The sequence below is a fragment of the Suricata suricatta genome, chromosome 2 (genome assembly GCF_006229205.1).
Source record: "Suricata suricatta isolate VVHF042 chromosome 2, meerkat_22Aug2017_6uvM2_HiC, whole genome shotgun sequence".
NCBI classification, from domain to species: domain Eukaryota; kingdom Metazoa; phylum Chordata; class Mammalia; order Carnivora; family Herpestidae; genus Suricata; species Suricata suricatta.
The window spans coordinates 74,915,658-74,939,382 of NC_043701.1; the positions used below are offsets into that span (position 1 = coordinate 74,915,658).

General features: G+C 40.2%; 1 protein-coding gene across 1 annotated transcript; it reads right to left on the reverse strand.

Annotated features, from left to right (window-relative positions):
* Positions 1–362: 362 nt before the first annotated feature.
* On the reverse strand, positions 363–15,200 carry SRI (sorcin). Its single transcript, XM_029928486.1, has 8 exons — positions 15,076–15,200; positions 14,027–14,110; positions 11,904–11,973; positions 5,090–5,133; positions 4,167–4,314; positions 3,796–3,909; positions 2,285–2,343; positions 363–582 (listed from the first exon to the last, which is right to left on the reverse strand). Exons 1-8 carry the CDS (start codon positions 15,124–15,126, stop codon positions 556–558), a joined length of 597 nt encoding a protein of 198 aa, XP_029784346.1. The 5' UTR covers positions 15,127–15,200; the 3' UTR covers positions 363–555.
* Positions 15,201–23,725: the final 8,525 nt, after the last annotated feature.

Below are 23,725 nucleotides of genomic sequence, written 5' to 3' on the forward strand. Positions count from 1 at the left end.
CCTGTCCAATTATGTAGCCATCAAAAATGTGTAAGCATTAAAGCCTATGCTAAGTTTCCACTAAGGTGAAGCCCGACATGGGTTACCACAGGTTTTTTTGTTTTTGCATCCAAGAGGGTATAAATCATTTACATGATAAGAATACTCTACACATAAGACCTTCAATACCATGTAAAATCTCCTCTAGGAAAGACAAGAGCTGTAGTCTGAATTAAAGATTTTAAAGTATCTTACAATGAAAAATACACAATGTGCCTTAAACATTTTGCATGCTAAAATTTACATAAAAGAGGCTCAGCAAGAAAATAAGGCATCACTGACAATGGCTCAACGAAGTTCTAAATGGTGTAAGAGACCTGATCTTATATTAGTAAAATTCCACAGAATTTATTATCAATACTAAAAACCTCAGTTGCACATAAAGTAATAAACCTTTATGACGGCTCTTAAGAAAGAGCAGCGATGCAAGTTACACACATTATGGAAGGCAAAGAGTAAGAGCAAAGGAGGACTCCAGTCGGAATGTTGGTTATGTTCACGCAGCTTCCTCTTGATTTAAACACTCATGACGCACTGAATGAACTGAAAGAGAGAAAAGTCCACGTTATCCTGCACGTATCACGGCACTGAATACACCTTAGCTTATTCTTCGGCAGTTTAAATTCTGTTTTGCCAAATTGAATTGTGGATCAAGAAAGATCCATTTCTAAAATAAGAGTATACAATGGACAGAAAGGCTCATGTTTCTGGGGGAGCAGTCTAATAGAAAATCCAGAGTTTCTCTTAGAGAAAGAAGATCTTACGTCAATGGATAAGGAATTATTTAAATTCCAAATATCTCAGACTCTAGAAATGGTCATGATAAAAGGTACCTACTTAGAAATAACAGTTGAGTTTATCCTGTTAAGTCACATGGGGACCTCCAAACTACACAGCAGTATCCCACTGCTCTAGCACAGCACCTTTAAATAGTTTATGCCCTTAAAATCTGCTTAAAAATAAATTCTAGCATGCAAGTATATATATATGCACAGAAATGGAATATATGATCTTTTTTTGCAATTCGGAAACCCAAGTTGACAAGTATCAGCATTTGCTGTGAAATGTCTGCTTTACCATAAGCACCAGCAGACTCGGCTTTTCTATCAATTTTCTTTCTCATTCTTCTGACACCAGTGAGGCACTGTGTGCTGCTAATCCCTACAGTATTCCTACAAAGCCATGCTGATTATCACTTCCAGGTCAAGGGGAACATTTACAATCTCTTAAGGGGCCCTGTCTGAGGCTGAGGCCCATGCACTCTCCACTCCACAGGCTGCTTTTTCATCTTTGGAACTGTGACAAGACTGTCACCCAAGAAGCTGACACACACTAATGAAAACACACCTTTAAGCAGAAGAAATAAATACATTTACACACAAGCCTTTTTAAATGATCAGAACTGTGGCAGCTGGTGAACTGAAAATATGTGCATCCTTGCATTTTGTAGCAGAGAAACCTTTTAGAACATTCAGTTATCACAGTGACTGCTATCCTGAAAGCAATGTTTTAAACAGCTGACCAAAAAATAGAAAAACAACTAAACATATATTTTTACCCATTTTATTATTTTTATTTTATGTTTTTATGTTTTATCACCTATTTTATGTATTTCATCTATACATAACACCTACTTTTGTTATGTATATCCAACTAATGCCAGCAAAGATGGCACTTGGCTACATTCACATTGGTTGCCTGGCCTTGTCCTATCTCAGTTAGTGTGGCTGTTCAGTAAATACATTGTATTAAATTGTGACTTAAGTTTGTGCCTTATATTCTCAATGCAGAACATGGGTGTGTCAAGTTCAGCTTTGAGCTGCTAAATTTACTTCTCAGTGACTGAGATATTTGTTTGATGAAGCCAAAAACAGACACAACATCTGCATGGTGTTTTCCAAGGACATTTCTGATTGAAATTTCACAACAGCCCAGGGAGGAAGGGATTACTACTTCCTTTCCTCAAACAGTCATGGAGCAATGAAGAAACCTGCCTCAATGACCTGACAGTAAGTGAGGCCAGCTGGGCTTTGAACTGGGCTTTGCTTTTTAATGCAAATCAAACAGTGTCTACGAGTAAGACTAATAATAAGTGAAATTAATAAATTTTGAATGGTGACTCCTGATCATTTAATACTTGATTACTTGGCATCCTTAAGATGTTCTCAGTGGCTAACTTCAAAAGAGATGCCCAACTTGTATATATCTTTTTCGTCTACACAGTTGTGAATTTATGGAGACTTACGTCATCATATGGGAAATTCACAACACCTTGCTGAGCAGTATCCCGTCTTCGAAAGCTGTCTGTAAAACACCACAGTAAAATTTATGGTTATTTTTGTAACATCTGAAATCTCAATAGTTCATTATTTTGGCACTGGGTTCAAACTGCAGTTAATATGTGAGTTGTAAAACCAGCTAACACAAAAAAAAGGCCACAGCAAAGAAGCCAACTACAACGAACATGAATAGACTTAATAAACAACAAAGTAATACAACATAGAAGTCAGCCAACTATCTTTTCCAATGGAAAAGCTGGAGGAAAGCACCTTATCCTAAAGTTAGTAAAAGCCATGTGACTTTCAAGGCCATTACTTAGTTGTGATGAAAGCACCGAATTTCAAACTTGTTAATAACATAGATCATGTTTAATTAGAAAATGGATGGACAGAGTCCCTAAAGTGACAAATGAGCTCCAATAAAATATTTCACCTGTCTGAGCTCTGTGCTATTGAAAAGGATTTACTTCAATAATCGAAGAGAATTAAATCTTGCTATTTGCAACAACATGGATAGAACGAGTTATTATGCTAAGTGAAATAAGTCAGAGATATTTGATATTATATATCAAAATATAGTTATGATTTTACTCATATGTGAAATTTAAGAAACACAACAGATGAACATCATAGGGAAAGGGTAGGAAAAATAAGATAAAAACAGAGGGAAGCAAACCATAAGAGACTGTTAACTACAAAGAACAAATTGAGGGTTGCTGGAGGGGAGGTGGGGGGTTGGGCTAAATAGGTGATGGGCATTAAGGAGAGCACTTGTTGGGAGGAGCAGTGGGTGTCATATGTAAGTGATGAGTCACTAAATTCTAGTCCTGAAACTCATATTATACGGTAGGTTAACTAACCTGAGTTTAAATTAAGAAAATCTACCCTCAAATTTTTGTTAGGATGTAAAAAAAAAAAAAAAAAGACAAAACCAAGTATTAAAAAAAGTAAAAGACTAAAGAGAGGAATGGAACAACAAAATTATACAAAACAAAGATAAAGAACAGAGGGGATAGAAATGTAGAGATTACTGATACAGCCTCATCTAAGAAGTACATACATTTGAAACACAGGACTACCATTTAAGATTACTTTCCAACATGAGGACTTAGGAAAGAGAGCTACAAATGGGTAATTCTACTCTCTTCACATATTTACAGTCTAGGGAGAAATCACAGACTAGTACTCATAACTCTGATTAAAAGTGCACAAATTAGCTTACCATGTTTTGGAACACTTTGTGAAATTTAGTTAAGATTATTTTAATGGCACTTTTCCAATAATCAGAAAAAATTTCTGAGAAAAAAAAGCCCACAACTACTCTGCTAAATATATTTAATAACAGTGTTTTAAAAAGACACTGAACTTAGGGGGAAAAAGAGTGATCATAGACAACAGAAGTTCAGAACGTGGAAAATGAAATGTCATGCAAATCGCGTCTTCTTAGCCCAAGGAGACACGGTCTCAGAGAACACACCTGTCAGAGCTCGTAGTTTGACACAGCAGGCGATGTAGTCGTCAAAGGTGATCTTGCCATTGGTGCTGTATCGTTTTGCGATTGAATTCACGGCTTGGGGACTCAACCGAAATCCTGGAGGAAGGAGAATCACCCAGTGGAAAAAAGTTAAAGGATTACAAAAAGACACTTAAAAATAATCAAGCACAATTTTTTTTCACACTGGGGGAGTACTCATTTTAATTATGAATATGCATTAGCAATTATGTGTGTATTATATATTTAATTATAAATATACACTTCTTCTAGAAAACAAACTGTTTTCCTGTAGCGCTAGTTTAAGAAATTAACAGATTTATGCCGACCAGGTGGCTCGAGTTAGCCATACCCACCCATTGTGGTCAGGGCCTTCTGCAGTTCTTGAGGGTCTACTGTTCCACTCCTGTCGCTGTCAAAACTGGTGAAGTGTTGTCTCCAGCCATTCAGCACAGCCCAGAGTTCTTTAAATTCATTGAAACCCATTGTTCCTGACATATCTCTCTGAATTATAATCAAGGATTAGCGTATAGTTATTTTGCAACATTTTCTAACGATTAGAGATCAAGGATAAGGGAATATAGTGATCTTTCTGCTAAAAAGGTTAAAAATGTATGTTCTTCTTAGTGATATAATAAAAACATACTTGAATTATATAATAAAAAGGGCCTATGGAGAAAAAGCTCTGAGTACCTATTTCCACTGTGGGAAAAAGATCATCTTTGTGATGTGATTACAAGGAAATAACATGACCACTGTGAACCACATGTAAAAAACATTCTTGTTCCTGCAACAGGGCTGCACTTCCTGGGTGCCCCCAGTGATGCTGCTGGGGTCCTGGGGTCTTGGCTTTACCATTCCCTTGGTAGGCCGTTCCAGACCCAGGGTTTTCACCTTCGGAAAATGAGATGGGATAGAAGACACTGCAGGGTCACCACTAGCCAAAATGAGTCCCATAACTGTGATGTGAGACGGGTATGAATCATGCAAACCATCACTGTTAAAGCAAAAAAGCTTGCCTGACCACTCTGATTTCTATAGCTGTGGTCCCCTGATGCTTCCTTGAACTCTTGAGTAACCAACATTCTCTTTACTGAGCTCCCTTCCTTTTTCACACCAAATTCCATCTTAAAAGCTAATCATTTCAGAAAACTTTTTGTGGTCATTTGTTACCTTGTGTTTACTGGGTATTAATTCTTAGATAAATTCTTTCAGGAAGAATCTTTTGGAGGGGATCAGAAAAAAAAACACTCTAGACATCAATCAAGGTGAAGGATACATCCAGCATTGAAACCATAAGCCGACAAGTCTCCAGGTTAAAAGCTGTTAAATCAAAGAAAATTCATATAAATTAATACAGTTTCAAATATTCACATTACATTGTGTGCATTCAAATTAATTAGGAAAGTGACTATTTATTTATATACTCTTACTTTTAGATGCTAAGCTACATAGAGCTGTGAAGATTTTTTCCAGATAGAGGGGATTTATTGCAGAACCCAAATTTGATTTTAACAACTTTAATAGAAATCTTTTTAAAAAAGTTTGCATTATACTGTTAATATTTTTAGGTATGATAATGGTTTTGAAGTTGGGGGGAAATGTCCTTATCTTTTAGAAAAGTATATACTGAAGGTATCTGTTGGTGAAATGAATGTTAAGATATCTGGAACATGCTTCAAAAGAAAATGGACAGATGAACAAAGAATGACAATGCATTGATAATTGTTGAAGATGGGTGACAGATACATAGAAGTTCAATGTATAATTATCTCTTTTCTTAAGACAGGCATAACATTTTCTATAATATAGTCTTAAATTTTTTTTTACTGTTTATTTTTGAGAGACAGAGAACCAGAGCACAAGTGGAGGAAGGGCCAAGAGGAAGACACAGAATCTGAAATGGACTCCAGGCTTCGAGCTGTCAGCATAGAGCCCAATGCATCGAACCCACAAACCTTATCATGATGACCTGAGCCAAAGTCAGACGCTTAACCAAGTGAGCCACCCAGGTGCCCCTAATACAGTCATTTTAAAGTTTTATATACTTTCTTGCCTTTGAAACTGTAATATAGTGAGTTTAATTCATAATGAACCATAATGTATTATATTCACCATGGTGAGTGGGAAGACAGGTTTACTTACATTTCTACTCTTGACTATCAATAGCTGGTTTTTGTTCTGTTTCACTAGTTCATTTATCTTTCTTTCCCCTTTAATGTCACACACTGAATGGTAACCTCCTACCTCAAATAGCCTATGACTTTTTTTATACAGTAAGTTTATATATGAAGCCAGACAAATATGCTTGCTAGGACTCTGTTAAATCAGAGCACTTTGGAGTATGATATAATAACCAGTTCACTGTTCAGAAGCCTTTTAAATTTATGTACAGTTCAAATATATTCGGAAGGCAGTTCTATACCTCACTCAGAAAACCAAACTAGAATATATTTACTAGTTAATGGGTCTACTGATGACCTATCTAAGCATTAGAAAAGTATAAATAAAGAATTCCTTGCATCTTATATTGTGTTCATGAGAATCAATGACTGGGGAAATATATAGTATACAGAAGCTGTAAGGCTAGAAGGCAGAAGGGACAAAGGTCGTGTGGGCAAAGCTGGCATAAATTCTGCAAGTTTGTTGAGAGGCACAGAGAACTAACATTTTTACAGCTCTTACTAGCTTCATTTTTATCTCCAAACAAACTGAATTTAAAACACATCTGAGCTAACTCTCAGTACTATACTGTCTCCAAATAGTACAAACTATAGGTTTTCCACTTTTAACAGATTCCTGTGTTTGGCATACCCTGGAACATGAAATAAAAGGTAGAGGATTTTCTCTATTTTGGCCCTTCAAACTCCATCTAATCCACAGATACAGTTCTCTGAGGAGACAGGAAGCAACGCTTTTCCACACTTTTGAGGATGAGCTGGTTGACTCTTCATTCTGACTTTTAAGTTGTGTGGAGACATGAAGTCTCTCTAATATAGACCAATGGTTCTCAATCCTGGGCGCTTGTCAGAATCACCCAGAAACTATAAAAGACCCTGGTCCCAGGGCTGCCCATGGAAGTTTCCCGCCCCGCCCCCCCCTCCAGTGTTACTGAGATATAATTAACAAATAACATTCTGTACGTTTAAGGTGTACAATGTAATGATCTATGTGAATATGGCAAAATGATAACCATAATTAGGTTACTTAAAATATCCATCACCTTACATAGTTATCTTTTTTGTGTGATGAGAACTGTTAAGATCAACTCTCTTAGCTATTTTCTAGTATACAATACAGTATTGTCACCATCACCACAGAACAATAAAATCAGAATTCCTGAGCATGGAACCCAAGCATGACTTTTTTTCCTTAAAAAAGCTTCTCAATGATTCCAATGAGCAGCCAAGGTTGAGACCACTGTTCTCAAAGTGTGATTCCTGGACCAACCATGAGGTCATCTAGGACCTCTTCGAATTATAGAATCTCAGACTTTGCCTACACCAACAAAATGAGAATCTGCATTTTAAAAAGAACCCCAGGTGATTTATTTTCACATAAAAACAGCTGGTCGACCTGGACCACCATCATCTGGAAGCCTGTTAGAGATGCAAATTCTCTAGTCTCACCTCAGGCCTTCTAAATTAAAAATTCTAGGACAGGGCTCAGCAATCTGGTGATGCTGACATGGCTCAAGTTTAGGAACCACTGCTCTAGAGGGCCTGTCGACCAAGGGGCAGACCCACTTGTGTCTGACTTTAAGTCAAGGATTTTGAGGGGCCATGAAGCAGACAGCTTCCCTGTGTCCCAAGTGCTATTCGTGGCATCGCCATCCACTCAGTCACCCAAGCCAGAAACCAGGGAGTGTCCCCAGTTCCCTGTCCCGATATTCAGTCTCCTTCTAAATGGCTTTAGGACCCATCCATTTTTAGTTCCATGATCATTTCCCTGGGTTAGTGAGTATTTTACTCACCTGATGACTCCAATGGCCACCTAACAGGTGTCTCTGACTCCTTGTGCTCCATGCCCTCCACACCCATGTCCCCCAATGTGGTCTTTATGCTACACCCAGGACAGTATGTGTTCTTCTATATAAAACCCAGCAGACATGTCCCACTGCTGTCAGGATAAATTCCAAGGACCGAAGTGGCATCCGGAGTCATATGCATATTTTCCCAGTCGTTTTCCTGCTCTTCATTCAACCTCCACATTCTACCTTCAGGGCGAATTTCTCCCAGTTCCTTGACTGCACATGCACATGTTCCCTCTCATCTGTGGTTCTTTAGTACATGCTGTTTAATCTGCCGGGGCAGAACTGCCCTGCCCTATCCTATGCACTTCTTGGTCTGCCTTGTTCCTACTTGACTTTCATTTCTCCTTAGCTTAGGGATCAGTTCTGCAAGGAAAAGTTTCCTGACCACTTTCTGGGTTCTGTGCTTCTCCTCTGTGGGCCCACAGCCTGTCTACTTCACTTACCCCAGCACTTTTCACCGTGTCCCATAGGCACCTTGTGCATGGTGGTATCCATTAAAATGTGCGTGTCAGATGGCTGAGTAGATAGGACTGCTCATCTCTGTGTAGAAAGCTATACACTCCCCTCAACCAGTCTAAGCAGGTTTTTAAAATAAAATCTCATTTTTACGGATACTTAAAAGGACTGTATAATCCCTTAAGACAAATCAGAAGTCAAAATACCAGTAAGAGTACAGAGCTATACTTTTTCCATTTTAGGAAAGCTTCCATACTCAATAATTCAACAAATACCTGTTAGGTACTCATTATATGCAGGGCCCAGGATATGAAGAACAATGCAGATACAAATGCGAAATTGGATCCTGCCCTAGCTGAGGGTCTAAGAGAAGTCATGTGTGCATGCAACTCTAATCAAGGTTGAGAGTGGTGAACCATAATGGAGAGAGCAAGCAGTACCAGGAAGTACTGAGGAGCAGGAAGCTCCTTCCTAGTAAGAAAAACTTCACAGAAGCAGCAGCATTTAAGTCAAGCCTTGAAGGATAGGAAAGATGTGGGACATCTGGGGACAGCCAAGGAGAGCTATGGACCAGCATAGCAAAGTGAGTCAGGAAGGTCCAGGGCAAGCAAAATAAGTGGGAGGAAGTATGTTTAATAAAGCTGCATTAGAAGATCTTGAATTCCTACTAAGATGCTTATTTTTCTATGTTAGGTACCAAGGAGCTACCAAAGAATTTTACTGGAAGAGAGTGACAGGGTAGAGTATGTGTTGGGAAGCCCAAAAATCTGGTCATTTGTGAGAAGTTTAAAAGAGAGAGAATGTGATGGGAGTGAACAAAAGTGAATGACAGAAAATTCACTATTCCTGACAGTTCTAATGAACTAGAACACTGATATCAAAGAAGTTGGGGTAGGAAAACTCTTGCTCAAGTTTAATTGTATTTTTCCCCAGAAATAGTCTTTTATTTATTAAAACTTATTTTGAGAGCACACGCACACACCCAGCATGTGTGAGCAGGGGAGTGAGACAAGAGAATCCCAAGCAGGCTCTGTGCTGTAAGTGCAGAGCCCCACACGGGGTTCAAACTCATAAACTGTGAGATCATAACCTGAGCCAAAACCAAGTTGGACGCTTAACTGACTGAGCCACCCAGGCATCTCAAGAAATAGCTTTTACTTACAATTCTATTTTAAATAACTTCAAGAGTCTTTGATAATTTTACTTTTACTCTCTCCCTTCTCCTGTTTACTCACTAGAATGCCTCATACATCCACAATGTAATGCACCTAGCAGGAAGACATTACCTTTAGTTGTTTCTCTCAGCCTTAGCACAGAGTAACAGCTATACTCAAGGGAAGAAAAAGCAGCTGAATTACAATCTTACAGACTAGAGCAATCTGTTATCAACTCCACTTCTGGGTATGACTGGTTCCCTTTAAAGCTGGAGAAGATGACTGTAGGAACTAGGCTGGAGTACCTCTCTGCTCCTCACTCCACCTCCACTTGTGCTTGTTGGTTTGGAAGCTGGGTTTAACAAACACCAATGGCTGTATAATTTCTATTTCATGAAACTCACTGTGACACCCCACAAGCCAGATGGTTTTGTGGTTCATTACAGCCTCCACAACCAGATGACAGTAAGCAAATGAATTCAATCACATGGCTCTGATGACTCAGGAAATGTCTTCCCTATAACTCACTGATCTAAGGCCGTCACTAAACATGATTTTCTCACATGAAATTTTTTTTAAAGTTTATTTATTTAGAGAGAGACGGAATGAGAACATGAATGGGGGAAGGGCAGAGGGGGGAGGGGGAGGGAGAGAGGGGGAGGGGAGGGGGGAGAGAGAGAGAGAGAGAGAGAGAGAGAGAGAGAGAGAGAGGGAGGGGGGGGGGGGGGGGGGGGGGGGGGGGGGGGGGGGGGGGGGGGGGGGGGGGGGGGGGGGGAGAGAGAGGGAGAGAGAGAGAATGAATCCCAAGCAGGCTCTGCGTTGTCAGCACAGACACTATGTAGGGCTCAAACCCATGAACCATGAGATCATGCCCTGAGCCGAAACCAAGAGTAGGACGCTTAACCAACTGAGCCACCCAGGCGTCTCCTCATATGAAATTTTTAAAAGGACTGTTCTCCAAGGATATACAGCCCATATGTTAGTCAGATTTTAAAACCTGCCACGCCTCTTGCACCAAAAGGGTACAGAATAGTTTATGTTGCTACACAGCTCTCTCATAAACTCTGCTATTAAACCTGCTATGTTCACTAGCCCCATCTGCTTGAGGTTAACATTTAACACTTTAGATGTATTTCCTACAACAGTTAAAAAAAAAATCCCTAATCTAGAAAGTGCTTCTTTTGTTTAGGACCAGATTAAATGAGAAATGCAAATGGTTCTTCTTTTATATTAATTCCTTCAACTGTGACTTGTAGTTTAAGCATTTTGTTTATTTTTAAAGTTTATTTATTTATTTTGAGAGAGAGATCGCGTAAGAGGGGCAGAGACAGAATTCCAACCCGGCTCTGCACTATCAGTGCAGAACCTGATGCGAGGCTCAAACTCATGAACCAAGAGATCATGACCTGAGCCAAAACCAAGAGTCAGACATTTAACTAACGGAGCCACTCAGGCATCCCTGTAGTTTGAGCATTTAAATTCATAATTTACCAACAGCTAAGGCTCTGATTTGACATTCTGTCTCCATTAACAACAGGCAAACAAGGTAACAAGTCAAGACACTGTTTTCTACCTTATACATCTCTCCTGGTCAGGATCTGATTTGAAAAGGAGCATGTGGGATGTCCGAGGGATGATGAGAGGCCCCGACAGGATGCGGTACTTCTGCAATCAGTCCCTACCTGCAGCTCATGGCAAAGAGCTCTTTCAAAAGGCAGGACAATGGTGTAAGCACTGAATTGTAAGGTGGCAGATCTAGTCTGAGGAACTGAGGACGAGGGCAGAAGGAAGACTAATGCAAGAAGTTTAGAAATTAGGAAGAGCATTTCCAACATAGCCTGCCCACGTTCTCTGAGTGGAAAGAGAAATGAAGAAAGACCTGGGGGATGTCATGGCAAGGACGCATGTTGCCAGCAGCATATGCTCAGAGCCCATGAGGGCAGAATGGCTCCCTGAGGACCAGGGGCAGGGACCAGCCACTGTGGGGAACGGGGGACAGGACTGACCACTGAGAACTAGGGAGTACAGGACAGGCCACTTAGGGAGCAGCTGCACAGGACCAGCCACTCAAAGCCCTAAGTGCCGTCAGCCTCGGGACAGTCAACTCTTGGCAAACGCTCAGCCGTAAATGTTAGCTCCTGTCATTAATGACACCTGACCTGGGAGATTTCATTTTGGCACCTCACCCCGTCCTCTGTGAAGAAGGCCACACTGACCATCTAATTGCTCCCAAAGCTTCCCAGTTCAAGGGATCTGCTAAATGGGCAGGTAGGGTAGAATAATTTGTTACCAGGTATTTTCAAATTCACATCTTGTAATAATAAACAGCCAAAATTAGCTTTTGAAATTCAAAATTTTGCTGGATCAGAAAAGCTCAATTTCCTTGGAGACTATAATCATAAGGAAGTTAAGATACGAAACAGAAGAGTACTTTGGGACTGTCAACTTACGTTTGTATCCTCCAGCAATGCCTGACTGGGTCAGACATCTCTGCAATTCATCCGCATCTATTTGCCCATCCTTTTGGGGGAAAAAAATAGGAAGATGAATTACAACAGTGATTTGTACCTTCTAGTTCGTTGTTTACTTTCAGTATATTATTTTAGCAATGACAAAGAAAAGGAGCATTTTCATGTATAAGACTTTTTTTTAAAAAAAGAAATGCCTTCCAAAAATAGGCATTCCTTTCCCAGTTCTACTTTCAAAAATAATGAAAGAAAAACCAATAGTTAAGTCCTCTTCCACAAATGCATACTTACGGCCATAAACAACAATAACAAAAAAATACATTTCTTGATACCTAAGTAGGCATTCAATTTCAGACTCTATTTTAAATAATTATTACATACCAATTCGCAAAGTTGGAAAGCTGCTTACACCTATACTGTAGTATTAATGCTACCTTTTCATCATTCCTCTCTAAGTTCCTCAGTTACATCTGGCATTAAATTTTCAAGCAGAAGGTTCCTCTTTCTAATAAAACACAGGTAAATTCAGTTTCTTCCTCTGATACATAACTTTTTTTATGTATGAATGAAACTAGTTCCTGTCTTGAACTACTTTTAGTCTGAGCTAGGAAACTGCCAGTTAAGCATTTTAAATTATTTATATAGTTGCTTAAAAGTCTTATTCCTTTCTCTAACCTTTTTTGAGGGGGAGGGTAAGGGCACAGCAGGGTACGAAGCTGAAGTCCATAAATAAGAAGCTTGGAGAAAACAGAGAGAGGCCTTCGTGATCACCTTGGCTTATGATGTGGTGAATGGATTTTTCAGAACCACAATTATATCTGCAAGATACAGGTTCCCAGTGCCTATTTATTGGCTAACCAAGTTCACACCTAGATACATGTTATTTTTAGGGATTTAAAAATAAATCCCTCACATCCATGAGTATTGTAACTTCTAAGTTCAGAGCAGGATCAATAATTGGAAAGCCAACAGCTATGCTGATGTAGGCCTGGGCTGCTGCAAGCGAAGCAGGTGGGGTCACTTACAGGGCTGGAGGCACAGGCAATCTAAGAACACAAGTCTTGAGCTTTGCCCTGTCTTGTGGTTTCAGAGATACAGATCATTAACCGATTAAGCAGATACTTAAAGGGAAGCTCTTTCGGTTTTGGACTCAATTTTCCACTCAATTTCTTGAACTTTATTTCTTAGAATGCTTTTCTGCCAGGTGGTCTTGAGTTTTTATCTGGTAATATTCTATGACTTCTTCACATTAAGACTGTGCTATTTCTTGCTTTTGATCAAAACAAAGATAAATGGAAGACATAAGAGTCCCTTCTGGACAGCACTGGGTTACACTAGCCGTGTATTTACCATACACAGCGGCCTAGAGAGCGAGGTAAGTGTCCTTCCTCAAAGTACACCACCCCCTGTCCTACCACACAATACAGAGAAGTCAAAGGTCTCTCGGAGCTAACCTTAATTCTCTCTCTGGGTCAGCAAGCCACAACACCATATAAGGACATGGAAGATCTGACCCGGTGACAGCATCAGCATCAGAGAGAAAGTAAACTACACAGGATTCACTTCCTGATAGTAAGGGAGTAGTAGGTTAACTTTCTTACTTTGAAGCTGGTAAATTTTTAACACAAGTACCTATTTCCTTAGTGGGTAATTAACAATCAAATTCGACCCAAAGAAAGTGTCCATTAGACTCTGACTACGTGATTACTGGTGCATGGCTGTAAATTGTACAAACAATGGTTTGTGTTCCCCAGATCAGGAAGTTCTTCTCTGGAACTCAATCACCATGGACGCTGACAATCATAGTTCTAAGATCATCCTTCTAATTTACAGGTCCTTACAGTACACTTATAGCCCCTTGTTCTGTTCATTCTGGGATTAATTCAATCACAAATTTAGTTTCGAAGTGAACTAACATAAATACAGGTAATATGTTGTCCTAATTTGTTCTGAATATTCGGAAATAAGTAGCTGACCATAAATTGCCTTCTTTCTTCTTTCTTCTTCCAGAGGAGACTTCTTTTCTTGATGCCACTCTAACAATGGCTAATACAAATGTAGATAGACTCTGTGACAATTTTTTAATATTAAGGGGGAAAGCTAACCTGTCCAGCTACAGCAGCGAAGTAACCGTACAGCGGATCCTGAGTTTGTCCGGGAAACGTAGGGCCTCCGGGGGCCCCTCCATACTGTAAAACAACAAACACAAAGGCATCAGTCCGCTGAGTCCAGTTTTATTCTTTCACCACGGAATGCCTTTGTGCAAAGCTGCCGGCCCTTCACATTCCTGGTTCACCTCCCCACCACCGGGCACGCTCTAACTGCAATCATCCCACCGCCTTCTTCATTCCAGCTCCATCAGAATGTAAAACCTGGCAGCTTGGACCAAAAAGAGCTGTTCGGGTAGTGACATCTGCATAAGTGAAGCAACTTTCCAGATCCCAATTAACCTGCAGGTTACTGATTAAATGCAACCTAGGCAGGCAATTTAAGCGCAGGGCTCGGAATAGTCTTCCTTTTCCTTTTACAGCGACTATAGTGTTTCGAAAGCATTCTGAGACAGGTGTAGCCTAGGCTGTGCTTAGGTGTCTCGGCTAGGCTATCCGGCGGCGAGCACCTGGGCGGGGAGGCGCGGCGAAGGAACATTCCTTTTCGGAAACAGTTCCCACGACGACGCGCGTCCCAGGCGCCCGGCGAGGAGGTCTTCCTCCCGGAGGGCTTTTACTCTAGCGATCGTTCCCCGACTTCCCGTTTAATCCCACTTTCTTTTAAAGAGGGGAGGTGGCGCCCCGGACCATTCGAGATTAAAATGGCTGTTGGTCTCAGGGGAAACCCGGAGGGGAAAGAAGCCAATTCACACAATTTCACACCGCCTGCCCCAAAGTCATAGGGTGGGATTCTTGGATCAAAACCCACCCACGCAGCCACCCGCAGGGCGAAAGGACACGGAGAAAGAGGGAGACCCGGGATGAGGCCGAAAGGCAGTGGCCTGGGGTGAGGCAGTAGGCAGGGAGAAGCCCGGGGAGCGGAAGAAGCCCGGGGAGCGGAAGGCGCCCGGGGAGCCTCCCCGACGGAGTTGCCCAGGGTGGCCTCTTAGCGTCCGCGGTGCCCCACAGTCGCGCCCGGGCCAGCAGCTCGCGCGGACCGCACTTACCCCGCCAGGGTAGTACCCGCCGCCGGCGCCAGGGTGCCCCGGGTACGCCATGGTGCAGACTGCGCTGCCGCCGCCGCCGCCACCGCCCTCCCGCCGGGGCCGCCCCGGAACGCACCACGCGGACGGCGGGGGACGCGCGCGCGGGCCGCCTCCCGCTCGGCGCTCTGCTCCCGCCTCCGCCCCCGGCGTGCGCGCGGCGCGCCTCCGCGCTCTCTGTGCCGGGGTCGCGCCCACGCCAGGTTCGCGCAAGTGCCGGGGGCCTGCGACGCAGTTCACGCCGGTGGCTTTCCTCCCTGCGAAACGAATGGCACCTTCCAACACCAGTACGGTGCCCCGGGGGTTCTTTATTTCTTCCTAACTCGGCTATATTCTGATACTTTTGAACATTTTAACCAACTTTGTTAGTGTGGGCCGCGGGCTGTAAGCGGAGTGCAGTTTTGCGGGGAAGGAGCTGGATGCGTTAGGACAGCTCTTAGATGCCTGTGAGGGAAGCAGACATTGAAAAATCAAAATATGAAAACGCCCTTGGAAAACTAATAAACTTCAGGAACTGTGTGCAAGCGAGCTTTTGGCTTGCGGTTGCGCATTTCACTGAACAACACCGTCATGCTTCCTTGCTAGGGGACACGGTCGACTCCTGGTTAAGCTGGGCGTCTTATGGCCTCGGGAGGACCGAGGGCATTGACTGGCAAGGAAACCCCGCCCAGGTTCTTAGAAAATGAGTTGTTTGAATTATCTCGATGATTCAGGCGAAACAATCCCTCTCCTCCAAAATTACTCAGCCACTTTGTATACAAGAAAAGTTGAGGGCCAGCTAAGAGTGTGCTGGTAAATATTCAGGGAGGTGAGAGGTTAGAACTATTCCCTGAGGCAGATTCACAAAATGGTTCTCTTCATACATTTTCTTTTTCACCTCGTTGAACGGTCTGATGTGAACAATTCAGGTGTGAGATTTTTTTTGGTTTGGTTTCATGTCATTTCAGTCATGAAGAATGTTTCTCTTTTGGAACGTTTTAAGAAATGCACTGATGAGCAACATTCACATTATTTGCTGGGGAGCTTGTGCAGAAAAATTGAGAGTCAACATTTAACAAATGTTGGATCACCTGCTGAGTGCCCTGATGTGCTGTTCACCATGGTGGCCAAGGTTCCTCCATTCCAAGTTTCTGGGCTGTGTTCCCACTAGGGTCCTTGTTTTCCTCTAATGTATAATCCCCTTCCAAGTCCTCTTTTGGGATGCTCAAACTCCAAAGATGAAAAGTCCTGAATTGTGAGAACAATTTTAATAGTCCCTGTTGTTACCTATCAAATAAACTATATATTGCCTGTTTAATGTGTGATTCAGGAAGATTACTATTTTCAAATACCAAAGCTATTATCGAGGGGGATTAGACATTTTATGAGTCATGGCCTCCGTGGTGTTTTCTTTTTTCTTATTTTTCTCCTTTTGTGTGGTAGAACAATGAACAGGAGATCTACCCTCTTAACAAATGTTGAAGTGTACAATACAGTATTGCTAACTATACGCACAATGTTGTATAGCAGGTTTCTAGGACTTTTCATCCTGCATGACTGAAAATCTGTACCCATTGAACATCGACTCCCCATTTGCTACTTCTTCCAGCTGCTGGAAACCAGCGTTCTACTTTCTTTCTGAGTTTAATTACCTCAGATACCTCATACAATTACAATAATGAAGTACCTGTCTTTTTGTGATTGGCTTATTTCACTTAGCATAATGTCCTTAAAATTTATCCATGTTGTAGCATATGACCTGATTTTCTTCTTTTTAAGTCTGGATAAAATTCCATTATGTGTATATGCCACATTTTTAATTCGTTCATTCGGAGATGGACACTTGGGTTGCTTTTGCATCTTGGTTATTGCGAATAATGCGATAAACATGGCTGTGTCAATAGCTCTTTGAAATCCTCTTTTCTTTTCTTAAAAAGATTTTAATGTTTATTTATTTTTGAGAGACAGAGAGAGACAGAGACAGAGAGACAGAGAGAGAGAACACTAGCATGGGAGGGGCAAAGGAAGAGGGAGACAAAGAATCCAAAGCAGCCTCCAGGCTCTGAGCTGTCACTACAGAACCTGATGTAGGGCTGGAATCCACAAACCATGAGATCATGGCCAAAACCTTGAGAAATCGGACACTCAATTGACTGAAGATCCAGACATCCCTGGATGATATGATAGTTTTATTTTAAATTTAAATTTAATTTAATTAAGGAACCCCTATACTGTTTTACATGGGATACACCATTTTGCATTCTCACTAACAATATGCAAGAATTTCAATTATTCCACATACTTACCAACTCTTATTGTCAGGTCAAGTGAGGATTGGTAATAGTGGAGGTGTGAGGTGATATCGCAGTGTGGAATTTCCCTGATAATTAGTAACATTGAGCACTTTTTCATATATTTGTTGACCATTTGTATATATTCCTTGGAGAAATATTTATTTAATTATTTAGCCCATTAAAATTTTTAAAACATTTTTAAATCCAGTATACTTAAATTAGTTTATGCAGTTATATTGGTTTCAGGTGTGCAATATAGTGATTAGCAATTCTATACTCAGTGCTCATCAGGAGAAGTGTACTCCTAATCCCCTTCACCTATTTCACCCATCCCCCACCCATCTCCCAATTTATTCTCTATAGTTAAGAGTCTGTTTTTTGGTTTGTGTCTTTTTTCTGTGTTCACTTGTTTTGTTTATTAAATTTCACATATAAGGAAATTATATGCTATTTGTCTTTCTCCCACTTATTTCACATAGTGCAGTACTCTCTGGCTCCATCCATTTTGTTGCAAGTGGCCAGATTTCATTTTCTCTTATGGCTGAGTAATAGTCCATTGTATATATACACCACATCTTTTTTATCCTTTCATCCTTCTGTGGACACTTGTGTTGCTTCCATAATTTTTCCAATATTGTAAATAAGGCTGTAATAAACACAGGGGTGCAAATATCTTTTTAAATTAGTGCTTTCACAAAAGAAACATGTCACTTTTAAATGTACTTGTTAGTGGTAAAACAAGCATCTTCTTAAAGTCTACTGATGAGCTGAGTTACAGAGAGAACAACGTGGCAATCCCGAAGTTCTCCTAGTTGCTGCAGATGATCACATGCTTTTGATGTTATGGAGGAATTCTGTTTAATTTAACTTTTTTCTGCCTTCTTTGCAGACTGATTGAGTACTTCAGTTTTTAGGGCTGGTTGGTTCTTAGAACCCTTTCGGAGCAATGCGTGGAATATAACATAATAAGCTTCCCCACAACTGAAAATATGTGTGTATGTTTATTTATTTTTTTAATGTTTTATTTATTTTTGATACAGAGAGAGACAGAGCATGAGAGGGGGAGAGGCAGAGAGAGAAGGAGACACAGAATCTGAAGCAGGCTCCAGGCTCCGAGCTAGCTGTCAGCACAGAGCCTGACTCAGGGCTCGAACCCACAAACGTGAGATCTGACCTGAGCCGAAGTTAGAGCCTTAACCAACTGAGCCACTCAGGCGCCCCTATGTGTGTGTGTTTAAACCAAACCTAAAAAGCTGATAACAGCTTTAGCTTAGAAGTAGTATTTATTTCAGAATCATTTGTAAACATGAGAATAACTTAAGTATGGGTCTCAGTTTAGCTTTTTTTATAATTATAGTATTATATTTATGCTGCTGTTGTATTAGAATAACTTTTAAATGTCATCTTGAAATAGAAATGTGTATTTTAAGTACTAATGCAAAGGTAAATGAAAAACACTTTTTAAATGTATGAAATTTATTTTTTTGTAAGAATCATAAATGTTAACAAATTACCTATAATTGAAGTGATTAGTGATTTATCAGCAACGTGTTTTGATCAGACCTTATACACAAACTTTGGTATACTCTAGAGTGCTATCGCACTTGTAAAATTTTCTTGTCTAACCTGAATTTACATTCCCTGATGATAACATGGTAAATGTAGTGTTATTAAAGTAATTGAACACACACACAAAATATATAAATAAATAAATAAATAAGTTACTGCTTTCATATTCTTTGGGTAAATATCCAGTAGTGGAGTTTTGGCTCATAAGGTAGCTCTATTTTTAATTTTTTGAGTGCCCTCCATACTGTTTTCCAGAGTGACTGCACCGGTTTGCATTCCCACCAAAAATGTATGAGGGCTCCTTTTTCTCCACATCCTCACCAACGCCTGTTGTTTCTTTCTTTCTTTCTTTTTTTTTTTTAATTTAGCCATTCTGACAGGTGTGAGGTGATAGCTTCATCATGGTTTTGATTTGCATTACCCTGATAATCATTGATGTTGAGTATCTTTTCATGTTTCTGTTGGCTTCTGTAGACCATTATAAAATTGGATTATTAGTTTTTTTGCACTTGAGTTGTAGAAGTTCCTTATATATTTTAAAGACTAACTCCTTATCAGGTATTTGGTTTGCACAATTTTTATCCCATTCCATGGTTTGCCTTTTCATTCTGTTGTTTCCTTTGTTGTGCAGAAGATTACTAGTATGATGTAGTCCTACTTGTTCATTTATGTTTTTGTTGCCTATGCTTTCGTTGTCATAGTTATGAAATCATTGCCTTCTGGCTATGACTCTGGGAGAACAACACCTTAGCAAATGCTTTACTGGTTTAAGATAGAGCTGTAGCATCAACTCCAATATCATGAAGTTTCCCACCTATGTTTTCTTCTAGGAGTTTTATAGTTTTTGTCTTATATATTTTTTAATGTTCTTTATTTATTTTGAGTGACAAAGAGACAGCGCGAAGAGGGGAGGGTCAGAGAGAGAGGGAGACACAGAACTGGAAGCAGGCTCCAGGCTCTGAGCTAGCTGTCAGCACAGAGCCCGATGCGGGGCTCGGACCCACAAACTGTGAGATCATGACTTGAGCTAAAGCCGGACGCTTAACCGACTGAGCCACCCAGGCATCCCTAGTTTTTGGTCTTATATTAAGTCTTTACCCCATTTTGAGCTGATTTTTGTGTATAGTGTAAGATAACAGTCCAATTTTATTCTTGTGTGTGTGGATATCTGGTTTTCCCAACACCATTTTTGGAGGAGACAGTCCTTTCTCAATTGTGTATTTTTGACATTCTCACAAAGGATCACTTAATTCAATATACATGGATTTATTTTGGGGCTCTGTATTTTGTTACTTGACCTCTGCTTTGAAGTCCATTTCTGTAGAAGCAACCAACTATAAAGAATAGACGGAGAAGACTGAACTCAAAGTTGAGTATAAGCTTTATCATGACTCAGGTTTGAAAGAGCATATAGTGTATAAAATATTTGTGAGTGTGCAGAATGAGCTTTATGGATAAGTGACTATGCTGATTGACTTTTCAGTTGTCTTCAGACATCTTCCCACTACCCCACTGCTAAAGAATTAAATTTAATGGAGTGTGGCAAATGATATTCTTACAAGTATTGATAACAAATCATTAAGTTGCTGCTGTTTTAGTTAATGAAAAAAATTGTGGCAACTCATAATAACCACTGACACATATAGTACTTAATATGTGACAGACCCTCTTCTGAACACTGTACATATTTACTTAATCCTCATAGAATGCCAGGAGGTAAATGGTATTATCGTCCTCATTATACAGTTGAGGAAACAGAAGAGCTGAGAGAATTTTCCCAAGTGGGATGAACACAGAACTGAGCTCGGTTTCCAGTCCACCTGACTCTGGAGTTTGTGATCTACACTAGGGGAAAGCAAACTTTGTAAAGGGAGAGATAATGAATATAATAGGGATTGTGGGCCATATAGTCTCCGTAGCAACTACTCAATTGCAAGCATACATAGACAATACACAAATGAATGGTTGTGGCTGTTTCAAAGCAATTTTATTTACCGACACTGAAATTTAAATTTCATATAATTTTCATGTCTCATGAAAAATTATTCTTCATTTTATTCTTTTCAACTATTAAAATATGTGCATTATCATTCTTAGCTCCTCTTACACAAAAACAGGCAGTGGGCCAAATTTGGCCCTTGGGTAGTACTTTGCCAACCACTGCTGAAAATCCTTCTAGGATTCTGGCTATGGGAGAATAGCATCTTAGCTATTCCAGTTATGCTGGTTTTAAGATAGAGCTGTGGGTAGCAGTGGCTGACTCATAGAAAAATGATGACCTCCCTGGGATAGGATCCAATGTATAAAATGACTTCTTCAAAGTCTTCCCTGTAGTCCAGTAAGATGACTTTTGGAACACTGTGAACCCCTGACTTTTCAATCTCACCCTGTGTAGTAGTAGCTAGAGGGCATGTTCAGGGTCAAAACTGGATGCAAAGCCAGCTTTTAAATGTTTATCCATGTGTCATGGATTACTTTATTCACAGGCTGAGTGTGGTCGACCCCCCAAATCAGGGAAATGTACTCAATAGGAATTCTACAAAAATAGAAGTGAATACAGGCAATTTATTTTTATGATTTTGACATTCATTCCAAAGGTAGGGGTGAAGGTGAAGGGAGAAATAAGCAACTTCTCCAAGGTTTTGGTATGTGCCAAGTGCCAAGATACTTCCTTATGGTGCTGCTCTTAAAGAACCTCACTTTCAAAAGGAGATGCAATTACCCACATTTCATAGATGAGGAAATTGAGGCACAAGTAACTTTCCCAAGACTTACCATGCCTTTGACCTCTTTGACATCTGATCTACCTAACTCTAAAGCATGGGCATTTTAAAATATGAAAAACTACAAAGATATTAAACCAAACTCACACTTTTCCCCCTCATTGTACTGCTTCCTGAGGAAATGAGGCAGAGGAGGGGCTGCAGAAAACCATTTTTTAGAGGTAGAAAAACACTCCAAAGTCATAAGAGTCACCATTGGGCAAGACCACACATGAGAGCAATGCCTACTTTTTTCCTCCATTTCTAAATATAACCTAGAGAAAGAGAGTTCACTCCTGTGTCTACTTTGATTTTGAACCCGATAGAAACCTCAGTGGAATAAGTATTCATTCTTATCCTTCTATCTTCAAATCACAGAGTCCTAGATATGGGTGTTGCAATCCCAAGCCATTTAAAGAAACTCAGCTAAAGAACACCCAAGCTATATAGTGGAAGAGGGATTCCTAACTGCTAAGGACAGTGTGGGGAACTAAAATACTGTGTTATTTGTCTTAATTTGCTAGGATCTAGAGAAAGACTGCTGGAATTAAGCAGCCGCACCACAATGGTTGAGGGGTGTGGCAGCAATATGGGTTAGAGTGAGAGCTATCTGAAGTTTATAGGTAGACTATGGATCATAGTAATTTTGGCAAGTCATTGCAATCACAGATAACCTTTGCATGCATCTCCAACCATGTTCTTTTATGAAAAAGATGAGCAGGGTGAGCGAAAATGGGAGTAGGTAAATGAGTGGCCCAAGATCTTGAAGGGCTGCCCTAGCCTAATGTAAATATTTCCCTCTTTCCAATTAAAGTTGTGGCATTATCTGAAAATGTCTCTCAGAGAGAATTCTGTTCTTTTGTTCTTTACCATCTCCAATCCACCTTTATTCTGTTTTCAAGACAAAAGGCTGTGTGGACACTCTCTTTGATCCTGGAAAAAATTTAATATAAAGGACTGCATACATTCCAGTTATGGAATGAGTAAGACAGGGATCAAAGGGACACCATAGGGAATAGAGTCAGTGGTATTGTAATAGTGTTGTATGGTGACAGATGGAGACTGCACTGTGGTGAGTGTGGCATAACGTACAGAGTTGTATAGTCACTGTGTTGTACACCTGAAATGAATGTAACATTGTGGGTCAGCTGTACTTTGGTAAAAAGTAAATAAAGAACTGCATAGAGCATCCAGGCGGAACTTCTTACATAAGGGGTGAAGGAGACCTTACAGCTCTGTAACAGAAGTTGCTTCACTATTTCCTGCATCTGAATTAACCCCAGGTCTAACGTATCAGGGAGAAATGAGCAACGACATTTACCAGATTAAGGTCTCCACTTTCTTTTAACTCTGATCTGAATGTGTTACATCATGATTTAAAGACGTCTGCTTTAGAGAGAACTCAGATCTCAAAAAATATGGGAATGATTGTTTGATAACAACACAGGGAACCCATGTATATGATCCCTTAAGATTGTTGGGGAAAAATATAAAGACTAGGACCTTCACTTAGGAATCAAAAACATCCTTTTTCTCTAACTGCCCAGCATAAGAGCTCAATTAATCAACTAACTGTAAATATTTTGAAGGGAGAGTAAAACTTCCATCATTGATGTTTTAGTACTTGCTTGAAAAGTGTTTAATGGGTTCTGGGCACATTTTAGGTGATAATGAGTTGTTAACCACAGTTGTCCTGTAAACTTTTTGTTGTTACTGATTTTTTTTCCATGCAGAAGTTTTCTAATTTGATGTAGTACAACTTTTTTATTTTTTATTGTGTTGTTTGTATTTTAGGTGTCATATCCAAAAATGCGTTACCAGGATTCATGTCAAGAAGCTTTGTTCCTGTTTTCTTCTAGGAGTTTCATGATTTCAGGTTTTTACACGTAAGTCTTTAATCTATTTTGAGTTAATTTTTGTTAGTGGTGTAAGATATGGGCCCAGTTTCATTCTTTTACATGTGAATATCCCATTATCCCTGCCCCATTTATTGAAGAGACTGTCTTTCTC